The 19,309-nt window shown below is 28.0% G+C and overlaps 2 protein-coding genes, 1 long non-coding RNA gene and 1 other non-coding gene across 24 annotated transcripts in view; 3 read left to right on the top strand and 1 right to left on the bottom strand.

Annotated features, from left to right (window-relative positions):
• LOC105663183 (uncharacterized) overlaps positions 1-19,309 on the bottom strand; it is an 84,541-nt gene that overhangs the window by 4,146 nt on the left and 61,086 nt on the right. For 2 of the 11 annotated variants that reach the window (XR_001096653.2, XR_013038385.1), the window contains 3 exons: positions 6,248-6,317; positions 5,512-5,628; positions 5,275-5,427 (listed from right to left, as the gene is read on the bottom strand). Coding sequence is in view for 2 of the 11 variants with exons in the window: in XM_076532526.1 (XP_076388641.1) it covers positions 5,612-5,628; positions 6,248-6,317 (87 nt within the window). In the remaining 9 variants the exon portion in view is untranslated. Of the gene's footprint in view, positions 1-5,274; positions 5,895-6,247; positions 6,318-8,030; positions 10,126-12,252; positions 12,712-19,309 lie in introns of those variants that run through there. The other 9 variants (XR_013038388.1, XR_013038384.1, XR_013038391.1 and 6 more) reach the window with 8 other exon arrangements.
• The window catches only part of LOC100879306 (adenosine receptor A1), a 118,422-nt gene that overhangs the window by 41,300 nt on the left and 57,813 nt on the right, over positions 1-19,309 (top strand). The window lies entirely within an intron of this gene.
• On the top strand, positions 103-221 carry LOC143264720 (5S ribosomal RNA). Its single transcript, XR_013038651.1, has one exon. It is a non-coding gene; the product is annotated as a 5S ribosomal RNA (ribosomal RNA).
• Positions 3,863-4,862, top strand: LOC105663184 (uncharacterized). The gene is made up of 2 exons (XR_001096658.2): positions 3,863-3,956; positions 4,639-4,862. It is a non-coding gene; the product is annotated as an uncharacterized LOC105663184 (long non-coding RNA).

Below are 19,309 nucleotides of genomic sequence, written 5' to 3'. Positions count from 1 at the left end.
GCAAAATTTATTCGCTGCTTAAGTTAAGAAATCCTTAAAGGTATATTAATTACGTTGTTTAAGCTCTCTGATAGTCTTTGCGAGTCAAATGTTCATCTTTCAGCCAACGGCCATACTAGTCAGGATATACCGGTTCTCGTCCGATCACCGAAGTCAAGCTGAGTTGGGCGCGGATAGTACTTGGATGGGTGACCGCTTGGGAACTCCGCGTGCTGTTGGCTTTTTTTATTTTTTCTTCATTTATTCAATCTTAAGCACATCTACAGACGAATTGAATTATTAGCTTGAGTCGAATGTTTCTACTGTTTTCTTCTGGGAGAAGGTAGTTTTAATTAATTATGATTAGCATCGGTTTAATTAGCATAACCTATTATAAACTTGATAGTTCACATTTCAATGTTAATTTAAATACAATTTTATGTTGTTTGATATCAATGTTAATTTAGATATAATCTATAGTATTTGACATCAATGTTAATTTAAATATAATTGCATGATGTTTGTCATCAATATTCATTTAAACACAATTCTATAGCACTCGAATTAATGTTAGTTTAAATACAGTTCTTTTATTTTAATCACACAAAATTTATTAACACATTCGCGCACAATGAGTCACATTAATATATTGCATATAACTCCTATTTGTTTGATTATAAATATTTTAATTTTACTTTGATAATATTTTTTAGTTAGTTAAAATCTCTCTTGACTTCATATTGAATAGCTTCGATTTTATTCAATAAAATTCTTTTCAACTCAATTTTAAATATCTCGGTCTTTATTCGATAATATTTTATTTTGTTCGACTTCAAATATTTTTATTCCGATTGGTAAAACCTCTTCCAATTGCAGAATAAATAATTGAACTTCAATTCGTTTAAATCCTCCTTCATTCAACTTTTAATAGCTCCGTTTTTGTTCGATTATATTTTTTTTATAATTTCGGGTATTCTGATTTTATTTTGCTGAAATTCGTTTTTTGTTCAATTTTAAATATAGTAATTATAATTTAATACAATTTTTATTCATACAAGTTTAAATATGTTAATTTTAATTTTTTAGAATTGTCTTTTATTAAATTATAAACATTTTAAATTTATTTTACAAAAATTATTTTCTGATTAATTTTACAAACTTTAATTTCAATTTAATAAAACCTTTTTTTAATTTTAGTTTCATTTTTATCTTTCAATATTTTAATTGTATTTTGAACTGATTACAAACCTTCTTGCTTTTATCAATGGCAAAAATGGTAGAAAGAAATTTGACTCCAAAAAAGAGATACAAAATATTTTATTAATATTAACAATAAGCATTTAAAACACTTTATAAATTGCATATTGAAATATATCTTATAATTAATTAAATAAGAATTATAATTTATGGCAAATCAATTTGATGTCTAAAATTCAATGAAAATGCTTGCACAAGTATGTAAGCAATATTTTCGATCCACCATGGTTTATTTTTCGTCCGAATAAACTTGAACTAACCATCCTGTACATTGTTCATTACCGAATAACCAATTTGTATTCGTTTATGCTACAAAATGGTAATAGACTCATCTGCATAGTATATATTCAAGAAAAGTGGTTTCATGTTTCAAAAACTTCATTATTACACTACAGTAAATCAGGAATCCCTTCATCATTTTTATGCAAGCATAAAACGCATATTTGTTCACGGATAAAACCGTAAATTAATTGATTCCTTGTTAACTTCACTGAAGAGTCAGCCATTTTGTATTAAGAGTGCAGCCATTTTCATCAGTATTCAGATTAACGCTATTTCTACCAAGAGGTATCGAAAGACACTTTTCAAATTGTATCTTAAAATTATTCTCTAAGTTGAATCATTTTTCCACAATTAATTTTTTCACTTTTCATACAATAGTTAAGTTAATTCAGCGATATTTCTTCCAGAGCATCCTAGATCTAAAAATGTGCAGTATACTTATTTCTACCATATGTCTTTAACACCTTAAGGATTTCATGACTAATTTTAAACCATTTTACATAGAAATATCAACACCACTTTGCAGCATCAATTATAATCATATTAGAGAATCCCTTATTCAGTTGCAACGGAAAATACAGAGTTGCGGCATTACTTTGATATTCGCTTATTTCCCGTCATGTTGCATTTCAGCGTACACCGCCATATTTATATTTTGTAGATTGATGAATTAAGCTAGAATTTACAACCTGAATTCCTCAAATTATCTACATTTAACTGATAATTTGAAATCCCAACAATTTGGGCAATTATTTGCATTTAAACGAAAATGTGTTATCTGTTAAATGCACACTTCTAAATTGAAAATGAAGTGAAAAAATAGATAAGTAACAAAATTGTCTAATTTTATAAATTTTGTCAATTTTGCAAACTTTGTAAATTTTGTAAATTTTTCAAACTTTGTAAACTTTACAAATTTTGTAAATTTTTCAAACTTTGTGAACTTCATAAATTTTGTAAAAAATATGAAACTTGAAATCAATCATTTTGACTGACTGATATTTCTACTGTTGAACGTTTCGAGTTAATAGCGTGGTTTAAAACACGCATAATATGCAATTCTGTCGAAACAAATATAAAATGCATACAATTAGAAAATGAAGGGATACGTGAACGCACTTCCGCGTTTCATTGTTAGCTCCCGTCATTGTCCACTTGATTGGCGCGATTGTTAAATACAATGCTAATAGAATTAACGTGATTACCACCCTGTCATTCGACATGAATAATTCCGTCGCGTTATACATCAAATGATTGCATATACTCAGTATTAATTAACGATGCGTGTAGTCATGTGCGCAGTATACGTGAGGTCCAGACATTTCCAAATTGATTACTTTAAAAAATACATTGTGTGTTGCTTTATTACATAACACAGTCTTTACGCTGTCTTAAATGTACTAATAATTAAGGAATTACTCTAAAATGTTAAAGAATTCTACTAATTACATCATTAGTGAATTTTGTTCAACCACTTAACAATTAATAATTTTTAAAATTCTTTTGTAACATTGTAAGATTAATTAGTATAGTATAGTCCAGTGAAAAATTTAACTCGAATTGATGAATATTAGAATAGCAGTGATTGCTATCTTATAATATTAATTTCTTGACTAATATTAACTAGTTAAACTAATTTTTTAAGTAATGTATAATACTGTCTCGTAATATTATTTTTTAAGTAATGGTTTTTCAATATAAATGGTTTAATACCTTTTACAGAGAATAAGTAACTACATTGCTGTATTAAACATGTTCCATTAAACAAAACTAATTAAACTAATTTTTTAACTAATGTATAATATTGTCTTGTAATATTATTTCTTAACTAGTGGTTTTTCAATATAAATTGTTTAATACCTTTTAAAGAGAATGAGTAGCTACATTGCTGTATTAAACATGCGGTTCCATTAAAAGGGTGAAGTTGACCTTCATGTGTCCTTCACACCCTCCTCTCTCGCCGCCCTTCCACCACTGAAATTATACGCCCCTCGAAACCATTTAATTTCTATTCGAAACCTTTAAGTGAGACACCCTGTATATGTGACTAATAATAATTACTGTAATTATAATTAATTTTTCCCCTCACTAATATTAATATTAATAATATAATAGTAAGAAATATTATGAGAAATATGGCACACTCTTAGGCGCAACATTTCTTTGAACTACAGTTGCTCACACACTACGCAAAATAAAAATGACAAGGTATACTTCTGGTTCGAAATAAAATACGCATGAATGTATAAAATTACTCTTCAATCTTTATTAATTTGTTACAAAATTATTATCAAGATATATAAAGTTACTTCTATAATTAACTTGAAAGAGATAAGAGGGTTTCTTTGAGGTTAAATAATCCTAGGGTAGTATTTATGGGAATACTTCTTCTTCCTATTTCACTTCCAACACGTTCGATTCGGAAGTAACAAATGAAGGTATCCGTGTTTGTTCCAACTGTGTAATTTACACGCTTAATTCTAACTTCATTCTATACTATTAACGCATTCTAATAGATTTCCTTTGCGTAATAATATGTAATAGTAGTTTAAATATTTTAAATAAAAAGTGTGAAACAATAATGAGAGCAGGAAGTATATTCTTAAATAGTATCCATATATTGTCTTATAACAGAAAAACTTTCCTTATTTTTCAAATGAATGAAAGTTAGGTTAGAATTTTTCTACCATATACCTACACTATATTATTTAAAAAATTGTTTGTCAATTTTTGTTTCTTATCTTTCAAATGAATTTCTTGTATTTTAGGTTTCAAATAAATAAAAGTTAGGTTAGAATTTTTCTACCATATATCTACACTATATTATTTAAAAAATTGTTTGTCAATTTTTGTTTCTTATTTTTCAAATGAATTTCTTGTATTTTAGGTTTCAAATAAATAAAAGTTAGGTTAGAATTTTTCTACCATATATCTACACTATATTATTTAAAAAATAATTTGTCAATTTTATTTTTTTATTTTGCAAATGAATCACTTATTTTTAAATTCTCAAATGAATCAAAATTAAGTTAGAAATTTTTCTTCCACATTATCAACACTAAACTATTTAAAAAATTGTTTGTTAATTTTATTTTCTTTTTTTTTTCAAATGAATATTAGGTAGGAAATTTTTCTATTATACTACCTACAACACACAACCCAAACTGATTTTCAATTCTATGGGAGTCAACGACGAAAATTTAAATGCGAAACAAGTTGCTATCGCAATCAAACATGACCGAAACACACGACGTGATTCTTCGAAAAACACCGTAATTCGAAGATTCCAACGTTTCCCCTTGCATTTAAATGTATTGGTAAAATAAACTTTCTATTTTCTACAATTCGAAATGTGTTGCACTTTTAGCGATCATATTATATTTAAACATAAACTGTTTCTTTATTAAAATTTACTTACCATAATTCTGAAATATAATACACATGTTATATTTTTTTTATTTTGTAATATACTTTATTTTCATTTTCATACCACTGTTTTTATTATTTTCCTGTTTGCATTTTTATTAAAGTTACATTAAATAATAACAAATAATTTTGTTGAATAACGTGTACCATTATGCAATTTCAAATAAAGTAATATAAAGTTAATTTTTCATAGGGTCAAATTTAACCCTATCACAATATTTCACCCTTTGGGCTATGATTTATTGGGGAGAGGCATCACTCAAAGCTAATTATTCATATAATATTAAAACAAGTAAGGAAAATTTAAATGTTAAGTAAAAATCCAGAAAATTGTAATGTTTAATTTAATGTATTTTATTTTTTAAAGAAATATTTAAAAAATTACTCATTATGTACAAATAGACTCAAAGACAAGTATTAGCACTCTAATTTTTTTAAAATTATATTTTTAGTAAATCAAGATGGAGGCACAAGTTTTAAAAGCTGAAAAACAGTACATAATTTTAAAAAAATTTTCTACGTGAAAGAAATAATATTTTTCTAACATTTTCTGTTTGATGTACTCACCAAGACTTCCCTTAGTTTTTTTAAGGTTAGAATCACAGGTGGTTGGAATATCAAAGTACTACACTTTTAAATCATTTCAACGTGTGTGTGGCTTACTTCTTTACGTTCTTTCAAAGACTAAAAATTAACGAAGCCCTTCAAATATTGTACATATCATAACCGCATCGTAAATCTCGTACAAAGTTTGACCAAACATTACTTGTAAGACAGTGTACTCTTATACTTTGTCTTCGACAAGTCTGGCTTCTGTATGAACAGTCGAGTACACTTCCGTGCTTACGAATAGGTTATCCGGTTACGCTACCTTATAGTATTCTTCGACAAATTTGGAACTTCTAACCTATAGCTTGGTATAGCCCGCCACATTTGAAGACTGTATTACACTACAAGCATTCGCTATACTACTGTTTTGAACTTTCAATTGTATAATTCAGATTTTTAAATTTATATCATTGTTATTATTCAAATATGTATATTATCACCTTGATCATAGATTTAATTTTACTGTAATTTACTGTAATTTTAATTTTACTTTAATTTGTATTAATGGCAGTATGAGTTTTTGGACAAATTTTTATTGAGACAACAATTGTTTAATTTTTCTAATTTTCAGCTTTTACAATTTACAGATTTTTAAGCTAAGAATAGTAAAATTTTGTAAGTTTCAGATTTATAAATTTAAAAATTTTCAAAGTTCTAAAAATTTATAAAAAAAAATGTATAAATGTTTACATACCATATTTTCTTCTTCTTAATTGTAAAATCTGCTGATGCCATCTGGTAAGGTAAAACACTCTATGCAACATCTAAAACAATTTATAATTACTTCAATACATTTCAAAGATACACAACTCATAATTGTTTAGTATATTTTAACAATTTACAATTTATAATCACTTTAATATATTTTAACAATACATAATTTATAATGACTTCAATATATTTGTACAATTCACAATTTATAATCACTTCAATATATTTAAACAATTCACAATTTATAATCACTCCAATATATTTGAACAATTCACAATTTATAATAACTTCAATATATTTGAACAATTCACAATTTATAATCACTTCAATATATTTGAACAATTCACAATTTATAATCACTTCAATACATTTGAACAATTCACAATTTATAATAACTTGAATATATTTTAACAATTCACAATTCATTTGTTCTAAAATAATTTATAAAAACTTGTATTTCCAAACGACTATACCCCTTCAAAATGCTTAACGAACGTAACCTTACAAAGTAGTTAATATTGCAAAGAGAGGTTATGTAATTTGATAAAGAACGATAGTCAAAGGAATCTATTTTGAGAAGAGTTCGTATTCTATCGCAAGATAGTAGATTATGATGTATGGATCTCTTTGACATCGAAGTTCTACCAAGCGAAACAGGAAAGAGACTTTTCAAATTTAAGTAATCATGCGTAAACGTCCTTTCATGACAATGTAGCCGGCTTCCTTTTATTTCCGCCGCCGTCGAAACTTCTCGCTACAGTTTCTACGCTCTAAAATTACGGCGAGTTCTCAAGTATCTCAACTTTCGACAACTTTTGTGCCTTCGCAAGCGACGAAGTTGCTCTCTTTATGTAATACGACGTAGACCAATGTTTTATAATTTTAAAAATTCAAACGGAATGCTATTGAGATGGTCACCGAAAATCATTCTAATTTTGACTGAAAGCTGAACTACGCGAACAACTTTGTAATTCATGGTAAAATATTCTGTCGGTATTGCTTACTTTTCTGTAAAAGGAGAACCGAATTTTGTCAAATATTTGCGGAAGAACGATTGCCAACACAGATACGAAATATGAGATCACTGTACACGTGAAAAGTTCGATAAACTAGTTATTTCGATTTTATAAATTCCAACAAATTATTCTTACACATTTTTATGTACTTAATATGAATTTGTAAACTGTTTTTTTGTCATGTTCAAATTTTTTAAGAAAAATTGTTAACTATTTTTAAATTTATTTCTACTTTTATATTTTTTAATTTCTAACCTTCAAAAAGGTGTGTGGATTTATAATAATAGTAGCTAATCAATTCCTTTCCTTATCAAATTACTTTATAAAATATCCGAATAAAATAACATAAATTATTGCTGAATTATAAGCATCTAAATACGATTAAATAATAATCGAACCGAGAACACAAAACGTGTTGCCCATGAAGCAAAACAAAATTATATTTACGATATACAAGCACAATGATAAACATTAAAATCTCGATACAGTAATAATTCGATATAGACAAATCTTTTGAGTCAGAACTTTTATTTATATCGTTCAACATTGATCGAAGTCCGAACGTAAAAAAGAACAGCGAGAGAAACGTCCGAACGTAAACAAAAAGTAGTATATCGATAGAAGAGTCTTAATGCAAGAATAAAACTTGTTTATTTTTCTTTTCTTTTTCAAGAAACTTTTACCAGCATATTTGTGACACTTTCCTGATTAAAATGAGACCAAACACATCGTAATTCGGAATAAACTTACTTGTAATTTGTAGCGTTTGATTTATATCGAGGGTTTATTGTAATAAGATTCACGGGAAACGAACGAGCAGTGACACGTCGGGTAGCTTCGTGTCGCTTCGGTACTGTTCGAACAATCACGTGATACGTTTGACAGTCGAGACCGAACTAATAAAATGCGGTCGGAAAGGATGCTATTGTTTATTATAAAGTCTGATATAAACGAATCATTCGATCTAAATTTTCGCTTAGATGTACGACATTGATCGAAATTTCCTGAATATTGAAAAGGATAGCGTAGGAAACAGAACTGAACGTAAACAGTAGTGTATTGGTGAGTCAATTCTAATGCAAAAATGGAACTTTATTGACTGTCATAATCATAGCGTTTTCACTCGCTATCTTATGTGTTATAAACTTATTATCATTAATTAAAGCAGTAAATTATATCGTGTTTGGTATCATTTTAATGAAGAAAATGTAAAAAATCAGGTGATAAAAGTTTGATAACAAAAGCATCAAAAATATAAGTTTTATATTTGCATTGATATTGTCTTACGAATATATCCGAATCCGGATCACGTGACATCGGACGAGCAAAATGGCGTCTTCACCCTATGGAATAATTTTGTTTTCTTATAGCGCGTAGATCTGACGTTACCTTATTGTGACTAGCCGGATGTTTATGCATTTATGATATATCGAAATGTGCAAAATGTAAATAAATCATGTTATCAATGCGATATGCAACCTATTATATTTACTTTCTGAACTTTGATGTATCTTAAATGCATAAACATCAGAAACTATATACCTATACTATATAACTATACTTTCTTCCTATTAAATTTATAAGAAAATCTCAGTCAGGTCACACGCGCTGCTGTAAACATTTTTTATAAGAAATATTTAAATACACTAATGACGTGATTAATGTTGTTGAGAATATATCAAATTATCGAACGTAAATCATAAATCGATTGACAAAAGACTACCTTATCGTTAGTTTATATAAAGCGCGAACACCGTCCCGAATGTCATTCCTTGTCCTGTAATTGCCATTGTTCAGTCGTTAACAGTTTGTTGTAATATTATTTTAATAAATTGATTATTATATTTGGCTTAACATCCATTTAATAATTCAAAGTTGTCGTCTTCAATCACTACATAACTCTAACAAATGTAAATGTGAATTTTTTAGTTTTATATCATATTTTACACTGTCACCGACTGTCACGGTCTGAATGGAAAGTTACCCATAACTGCCGAGGTCTGAAAAGTTAGTGTCAGTCACTGGCGATGCGGCCCGAACAGAAAGTTCAGTCTCAGTTACCGATGATTGACGCGGCACTTAACGTTAAGGGTATTTTCCAACGGTTCAAACATTGAAAAGTCCGTGTAGTAAAATGTCTTCGCAATCCTGCGACGAGGAATCTCCTTATCAATATTTTTATCGCCTAGAAATGTCAATTAAGGGAATACATAGAGTTTAATATCTAAAGTTTTATTTTCTACTCTTCACATTTTTTATAAGTTATCACTTCATAAATTTGTTCATGATAAATAATTTTTAGCTAAAATTAGAAAGACGAAGGCGTACGATTTTTAGTAACCGCCATCTTGTTATAGAATAAAATGGATCCAGCGGGAACACTGTGGCGCCAGCTGCTAGTTTGTAGTTATTTGCTGCGGAAACTTAGCGCTTAATTACTGTCTTGGGAAAGCGATGTTTAACACCTTGCGGTTCTCAAACTCGAGTGGAGCTAATTGCGCGTGTGATTTTCTTGCGACGGTTTTAAAGGAAAATTATATAACATTTATGAGAGATGTGATCGTTGCCGCAATAGGTGTAGTCTTTGGAACGATATAGTGAGGTGGTAAATCTCCATAGAAATTGAATTTGTTAATTTGATAATTTCAAGTTTGAAAAATGGGGAATTTGATAGTTTTGAAATTTAAAAATGTTGAAATTGGAAATTTGACAATTTGGAAATTTAAAAATTGGAAATATGGGAATTTGGTAATTTGTCAGTTTTAGAACTTGAAAATTTGAAAATTGTAGAATATGTGAATTTGACAATTCAGAATTTTTATTACTTCAAAATTTTGAAATTTGACAATTAGAAATTTGATAATTTGGGATTTCGACAATTTTAAAATTAAAAAATTTAGGAATATGATAGTTTTGAAATTTGAAAATGTACAAATTGAAAATTTGGCAATTCGACAGTTTTAAAAATTTCCAAATCAACAAATCCCCTGATTTTTCAATTTCCAAGTAATGAAATCCCTAAAAATCTAGAAATCAACACATAAACGTCTCTGTTTTCTTGGTCGCAACATTATCTCTCGCAAAATCACATTTACTCCTAACTGTACTACCGAAAATGTAAAAAGTACAGTGAAACCATAGAAATGTCCAAGCTTAAAAGTGTCCATGTTCCGCGCAAATTGGTTGGCATGGGTAGTTATTCGTTCAAACAGTGGTCATTTAAGTAAAACGATTGTTCACAATAGTCTAAAAAAACAGACACAAAGCAACTACAGAAATTAACGTCCACTGTGCCAAACCAATTTCTGTGGCGACTGTTAAAAGCTAACTTCATGGGGATAGTGTTCCAAATGTTGATCGTCAATGAAACGGTTATTGAGATTATAGAATAAATTAAAAATAATATTTTTCTTGGAAAATTGAAAGTTGGGAAATTGGAAATTTGAAAATTTCGAACATTGGAAATTTAACAATTTAGAAATTTGAAAGCTTGGAAATTTGAAAATTTAGAAACTTAGGAAATTTGGAAGTTTGGAAATTTGAAAATTGGGAAATTTAGAAAATTTGGAAATTTGAAAATGGGGAAATTTAGAAAATTTGAAAATTGTGAAATTGGAAAATTGAAAATATGAAAATTTAGAAAATTATAAATTTAAGTGTAGAAATATGAAAGTTTGGAAATTTAGAACATTGGAAATTTAAGTTTAGAAATATGAAAGTTTGGAAATTTAGAAAATTTAAAAATTGGGAAATATGAAAATTTGAAACTTTCAAACTTTGAAACCTCGAAACTTTGAAAATTTAAAAACTCTAAAATTTGAAATATTACAAATTAGAAATGCAGCAATTTTGAAAATGAGGAAATTCAGAAAAATCAAAATAAAATTAAAGCAGTCAGAAATGAAAACTTCTTTCAAAAGTCCTGAAGCTTTTTCTGCGTCACCCTGTAGAATGTAGAGTGCAATCGATCTTATTCGACAAAACTCGAACGGATCTATTATACGAAAGTTCGAGTTACTTGAGTGATGAAACTTAGCAACTTGGTTAAAGTTACCTGTCGACGATCTTACTGAAACCAATTATGAAACGAGAAAAGGGTTTTATCCCACTTACGTGACGGATAATACCTTAATCAGCTATTAAGGTTGCATCTCCTTGGAGGCTTCCAGAAGAGTAATACAAGGCAAGTTTCCAACAACGGTTAATCAAATCGAACGGTCGCAAGATTTACTTACGGGCATCAATATCCGACTAACTGCTAAAAATTATGAGGGATGTTAACATGGCTTACTGACGCTACTACAAGTTCTCGAATGCAAGGAAAGTTGGGGGAGAAACGAAGCACAAGATGGGAGAACCTAGGGAGAAAATACGGAGAATAGGAACTTTTCAAGGTTACAAATTTTCGAATTGAAAATTTAAGAAATTAGGAATTTGGAAATTTGAAAATTAGGAAATTAGATAATTCAGACATTTGAAATTTGTAGTCTTAAATTTGAAAATTTGGAAATTTGACAATTTGACAATTTGAAAATTAGGAAATTAGACAATTTAGACATTTGAAATTTGTAGCCTTAAATTTGAAAATTTGGAAATTTGACAATCTGAAAATTTGACAATTTGACAATTTAACAATTTAACAATTTAACAACTTGACAATTTGGAAATAAGGAAATTAGACAATTTAGACAATTGAAATTTGTAATCTTAAATTTGAAAATTTGGAAATTTGACAATTTGAAAATTAGGAAATTAGACAATTGAAATTTGTAATCTTAAATTTGAAAATTTGGAAATTTGACAATTTGACAATTTGAAAATTTGGAAATTTGACAATTTGAAAATTAGGAAATTAGACAATTTAGATATTTGAAATTTGTAGTCTTAAATTTGAAAATTTGGAAATTTGACGACTTAGAAATTTGGAATTCGAAAATTTGGATGTTTCACAGTTTAGAAATTTGAAAACTTGAAAATTTAAGAATTAAAAAATTTGAATATTTGGAAATTTGAAAGATACTTTTACCCCTATAATAAATAATTAAAATTATGCCAATTTTTCAATTTCCAAATTTCCAATTTCCCAGTTTCCCCAATTAAAAATTTCCAAACTCTCAAATTTCTAAATTGTCATACTTCCAATTTGTAAATTTTCAAATTTTCTAATTCTCAAATTTCTAAATATTTAAATAACTAGCTTACTATTTTGTCCTAAACTGTATACTACCACAAGGTTGTTGTAATCTTTTGGAAAATAAATTTGTCTGTAAGTAAGAGAATAAAGAGAGTAATATAAGAAATGCGGTATAACAAATATGTTATAACAAATATGTTATATGCGAGGATGCCTCGACTGTCGCAGACTGTCAGGATTGATAATCGGCAGTTTCCCGGGCAACGGTCATAGTGAACATTCCACGCAACGTCTTTGCTAAAAAAGAAACAATATCGTCCTTGAGACTGATCGTCACACCACCGACATTCAGCGACGCAATTTATTTTATTTCTCGATAACGATAAAATAAGAGTTCAATACTTCTAGCAAGAAAACTCCAGATGTTCTTGACTTATCTAAAATATCTACTTTAACTAACAAGTTGTCTTTTAATTGTAAAAAATTTGAGAATTTGAAAATTCTTGAGAAACAGGTGACTTGTGATAATGATAATAGCATTCAGAGCATTTAATCATCACATCTAAAATATCTACCTTAACTAAAAAGTTGTCTTTTAATTGTAAAAAATTTGAGAAACTGAAAATCCTTGAGAAACAGGTGACTTGTGATAATGACAATAGCATTCAGAGCATTTAATCATCACATCGTTATACTACACCACATGGTATCCCATATGTATTCAGTAACGGAACGTGATTGCGATTAATGACAGGTTATAAATCACTACGAGCGATTGAGCATGGTCTACGAGCATTTGGGGAATTGTTACTTTGTCACAATGGTATATGTAATTGGAATTCAGAGATGTTAAAGTAATTTGGTGATAAAATTCTGTCTGTCCGAAATAAATTTTTGTTACTGCTTCATCATATATCTGCAGTCTATAGCCTATGCTTTGTGCAAGTTAATGGGATTGCAGAAGTCAATAAAATCAGTATGGTAATAAATTTTAACGAATGAGCATTTGGGACGATGAAGAATTTGGAATAATTTATGATGTAAAAGTACCATAAAATATTTATTAAAGTACCATTTAAAGTATTAATATTTTTAACATAAAGTTTCTTGTTGTAGAAATAAAAATTAGTTAGTAAAAAACTTGTAATAATTAGTTTACATGAGCAATGAATTATTTAACATATAACGTGTGGTGATATAACGCGAGAGAAGATGATATAACACCCATTAATACGAGTATTAATAGAACGCGAGTGTATTGTGTGCATAAAAGTAAGAGACGAATGCCATAAACATAGGTGTTAGTCAACCATCTAATTGAACTACATTGAACTATGTACATTGACGATAACATAGTAAATCTTGCTCTAAGAAAACTGGCAAAATGTTATTCAAAAGATTCAACATTAAATATGCATTCAATCTTCTTGGAAAGGTTCTTCTAAAAACCAAGATTCTTATAATTAATCATCGTAAGTCGAGAAGTAAACATGGTAGAAGAAATAAATTTCTTGAATGACTTTCGTATGTTTATTCGCGCACTCACTGCACAAGCGTAGTACTGTCTGCGCATGCGCTAACCGCTCTGCGCATGCACCAACCGCTCTGCGCATGCGCTGACTGATATGCGTAGATCAACTTTGTGATGTACAAATGTGCATTCATGTTCAATTTTTCTAGTTTCAAATCTTACACAATTGTACTTTATACTATTATATATCTACTCAAGTCTTCTTACGAAATACAGTGACAATTTTTTCATATAATATTTTCAACTAATATTACCTTTCTACTATTCTTTTTTTAGGGAAAATTGTAATATTAATTTTGTAAATTATTATGAGATTAAAACGTACCTTTAATTCGTCCTAACTGCTTTTGTTATTACCTTGTAATATAAGTATTAACAACGAACTTTTACGTTTTATATTTTTATCATAACTATACTCATATAATATTTCTACTCATAGTTCATTAAATTTGATGGTCCAAAGCAATACTGGAAAATGGAACATGCACTATACTTTCAGTTTACCTTCATTTTACGTAAATCTTTAATACAGCCAAGTACAAGGTCTTAAGATAATACAACCAAGTATATAGGTTTCGGTAAATCACCATTATCATTTGTACATCGTTACATAAACATAAGTGTATATGAATGTAAGTGAGGTCACGTGTACAATGTAAGATTAATGTGAGGTGCAGTATATATATGATAATAAAGTCTGTCACGTCGAAATATAGTATACTCGAGTGTATTGCACCAGGGATAATATTAATAAAAACGAAATCGATATATCCATATATACAGGGTGTCTCACTAATACAAAGCAATATCTCTGTTATTTTTGATGTTACGTAAAAATTTCAAAGGGATAAATTGTTAGGTTTAAATTGATAAAAATTATGGTAAACAAAACCTTTTTCTGAAGGTCATATTTTCCAGGATTTCAATACTTTTTTAAATGGGATTACATGTATTGTTATAATAACTGAGGAATTTTTTAAATGTTTGACAATAAATGCAAATGAAATAAATGATTATTTTGCTTTAAATATTATTTATTCTAATTTAGCTAGATTTTTTCAAATATCTTCCGATGTTTATATTAAAGAAGAAAAGTTATTTGGAACTTTTTTAAATGTTTCACAATAAGTGCAAATGAAATAAATGGCTGTTTCGCTTTAATAATAATTATACTAATACTAATTTAGCTATTTTTTTGCAAAAATCTCTGATGTTTATATTAAAAGGGAAAATTTATTTGGAAGGTCGTCCTTCAACATATTTCAAAGTTATTGAAGATGGCGTCCTATACCCAATAATTGTCTTATTTATTTTTTTTTTCATTTGGCGAATTCCTACGGTCCTCAATCCGCAGCGAGCGCGTTAAAGAGAAAATGAGATTCCAAGAAAGTAGGACTTGACAGAGGTGTAAGAGCTTCCTCTGGAAGCCTATGTTTTACAAGAATGTATGTTATACAGAACTTGCGTGTACATATAGGCATATAATTCTGGAATTCCTGAGATGGTATCGCATGCAAATATGTTTGATTATCCTTAAACATTTTACTATGCTTATAACATTATTACATTAATTTTTATTTCTGTCTAAATCTGAAATATTGTAGTCCTTATAGATTTCTTATACTGCTTTTTTTTTACTTTTTATACATAGATTTTTGTATACTGAAAATATCTTGTTACAAACTTGATTTGAAGTTATTGGAAATTTCAGGTGTTGAAAATTTCATTTGAAAAATGTAAATTTTCAAGTTTGAAGATACATATTTTATGTTTAACTAGCAATAATTATTCGACAGCATTTTACATTAATTGATTCTATGAGCTTTTCCGATTAAAATGACATAAAGTGTAAATTATTAATATATTCATGAATATACGAATATATTTAAATGACGATTACAGAACAGCTAAAGCGTATCAATTTTGAGCTGATGTACCTAGAAATATGCGATGAAGTAAATATTTGATAATTTAAATTTTTCCAAAGCTCTTCAATTTGAAGTTTTTGTGCTTTTTAGCTTTTAAATATTTTAGGTTTCAAATTATTTAGTTTCCAAATTTTCAAATTTCTAAATTACCATTTTGAAATTCTTAAATTTACAATTTGGACATTTTCAAACTTCCAAATTCCTAAATTACTATATTATCAAATCTATTTATTACGTTAACAAATTATCACACTATTAAATTTCTAAATTAATAAATTTCTGAATTTCACTTTTTAAATTTTCGATTTTCCAAATTCCAAAAATACCAAATTTATAAATTTCCAAATCGCTAAATATATAAATATTTAAATTAGAAACTTTTGAAAAAATGAAATATCTACATTTTTCAATTTTCTAAATTTGTAAATGCAAAAAGTGGATGATTCAAACTTTTCTCAAGTTTCTAACTTAATAATTTTATTTTTTGAAGTATTTTAATTAACAAATGTTGGAGTTACTACCTTTTTAAATATCTAAATTAATTTACTTTGAAAAATGAAAGATATTGTACATTTTTAAATTTTAAAATTTGATAAATTAAATTTTTCTTAGTTTTCTATTTGAGAATTTGATAATATGAATATTTTTTAATTTCTTAATTTGAAAATTTCATAATTTAAATATTTTTCAATTTCTTAATTTAAAAATTTCATAATTTAAATATTTCTCAATTTCTTAACCTGAAGATTTGATAATTTTAATATTTTTCAATTTCTTAACTTAAGAATTTGAAGATTTGAATATTTTTTAATTTCTTAATTAGAAAATTTGATAACTTGAATATTTTGCAATTTCTTAATTTGAGAATTTAATAACTTACCCTTTTTTTAATCTCTCAATCTGAAGCTTCGATAATTTAAATATTTACAAATTTTTTTTTAATTCAAAAATTCAAAAATTGTTAAATTTCAAAATTCCAACTTTCCAAATTAGATTTCCTACACAAGGGGTGCAACTATTTTCAAACACTAAAGCCAAAGTCCACAAGAAAAAAGAACAAAAGATCATTTAAATATTTAAATATTTCCGTGTCCTATATCTTTACTTCCTCTATTTCTTACACACCTTTCTCTTTTTCGTGAGATAACATGCTTTCCTACCGTAAAACAATTGTTAGGGTTCTTAAAATATTCCTTACATCCGGCCTTCACACTGAAGCCCACTCATTATCCTGATCACAGACCTGAACAAATTTTGCCTTAATAACTTCATTAAAACAGATCTACATCAATTTTAATCTCAAGCATCTCAAGGTAATAAAATAATCACTTAAAAGACGCGATTTTTCAATTAATTCCTTTGTAACTAGAGTATCTAATTACTTCGGTCGATAGAACGAGGCCCTTGTTTCAAACGAACATTCCTTTTCTTGTCTCCTTTCGGTTCGTGGGTTAATTCTCGCAAAAATACGATGCAGAATAAGTAACGAACGCGAATTACGGCGCTAGTGAGTACGAATAGACGGAAGATCGTAGAAAATGATAATGAATCGTTACTTCGTTTTTCGAACGGATTCAACTCGCCCGGATATTTACGAACGTCGCGTTCGTTCGAGTTTTCAAGAAGGTCTGTCGCTTTACGGGATAGAAATAAAAGTTTCCTATCCGGTAAACGATCCGTGCATAAAGAGTTTTAAAGCGTATCGTGATTATATCGTGCATGGGTTGTCTTAAAAAAAAAGGAGCGAAACGGCATAGACGTCGTAGTAACATTGAGCTCGTCTTATTTTCTAACCTATAAAGTTTGGTTCGGAAAACGATGGGAGGAAATAACTTCGAGAAATTTTATGTGAAAGGAACTCGCGGAATTTGATGAAATGAACGTTGCAAAGGAACATTATAAATGAATGTAAATAAATGGTTAGGTTAGGTTAGGTAGCAGAATGGACCGTGGAAAAATTAGGGATTTTTTCAAGCAAAATTTGTATGAGTCCGATAACGGAATGAAACGAACACTGAATGTTAACCTCTTCAAAGGTGATTTCTTTTAAAGTTAGAAAAATTTATCACTATAATTATATTTACAGTAAATTCAAATTTATTCAAGTTTATCACTGTATATGTATAAGTAAATTCTGAAGTTTATAATGTATAAAAATAATATGTACATATATGATTGAATTTATAAACAAACTTAACGTCCATCTATTCTTTAATACGTTAAATAAACGTTAAATATCGCTCTGAAATCGTTTATCTCCTTAAAAAAACATAGTGATTTTCACGAGAGTGTCAGGACATTGTTTCTGTTTTCATTTGATTCGCCATACTGATTCAAACCGGGAGACATAAATCACGTGGCCACAAGAGGACAGTAGTAATCTCAGATGGTGGGAAAATTCAAATTTAATTAACGAGAATTACGAATTTTAATGAACTGTTTCTAAATTGTCAAATATCTAAATACTTAAAATTCAGAATTACAAAATTTGAAATTATAAAATATCCCAAGTACCAAAATTCTTTTTACATAATTATAAATTTTAATTTTGCAAATACACGCTTATAAATTCTCAAAACTTTCAGATTGACAAATTGATAAAATTTCAAATTGACAAATTGATAAAATTCCAAATTGTCATTGAATATATTTTCATCAAATGATTATTTTCCTGTAAAAATTGGAAATTTGAGATTATTTTCCTGTCAAAATTAGAAATTCTAAATTCTCAAGCTAACAAATACTCAAATTTCCAATTTCTCAAATTTCGAAATTTTCAAACTAACAAATACTCAAATTTCCAAATTCTCAAATATCCAGTTTCTCAATATTCCAAACTCTCAAATTTCCCAGTTCTGAAACTACCAAATTCTGAAACTTCCAAATTCTCAAACTAACAAATACTCAAATTTCCAAATTCTCAAATATCCAATTTCTCAAAGTTCCAAATTCTCAAACTACCAAATTCTCAAACTAACAAATATTGAAATTTCCAAATTCTCAAACTACTAAATTTTCAAATTTCCAAATTCTCAAACTACTAAATTCTCAAATTTCCAAATTCTCAAACTACTAAATTCTCAAATTTCCCAATTCAGAAACTACCAAATTCTCACACTACCAAATTCTCAAACTACCAAATTCTCAAACTAACAAATATTGAAATTTCCAAATTCTCAAACTAACAAATATTGAAATTTCCAAATTCTCAAACTACTAAATTTCCCAATTTCCAAATTCCCAAACTACTAAATTCTCAAATTTCCAAATTCTCAAACTACTAAATTCTCAAATTTCCAAATTCTCAAATATCCAATTTCTCAAATTTCCAAATTCTCAAACTACCAAATTCTGAAATTTCCAAATTCTCAAACTACCAAATTCTCAAACTACTAAATTCTCAAACTACTAAATTCTCAAATTTCCAAATTCTCAA

This window comes from Megachile rotundata, chromosome 6 (genome assembly GCF_050947335.1).
Source record: "Megachile rotundata isolate GNS110a chromosome 6, iyMegRotu1, whole genome shotgun sequence".
NCBI lineage: Eukaryota > Metazoa > Arthropoda > Insecta > Hymenoptera > Megachilidae > Megachile > Megachile rotundata.
The sequence above is the reverse complement of the archived record's forward strand: the minus strand, read 5'-3'. Positions and strand labels throughout refer to the sequence as shown.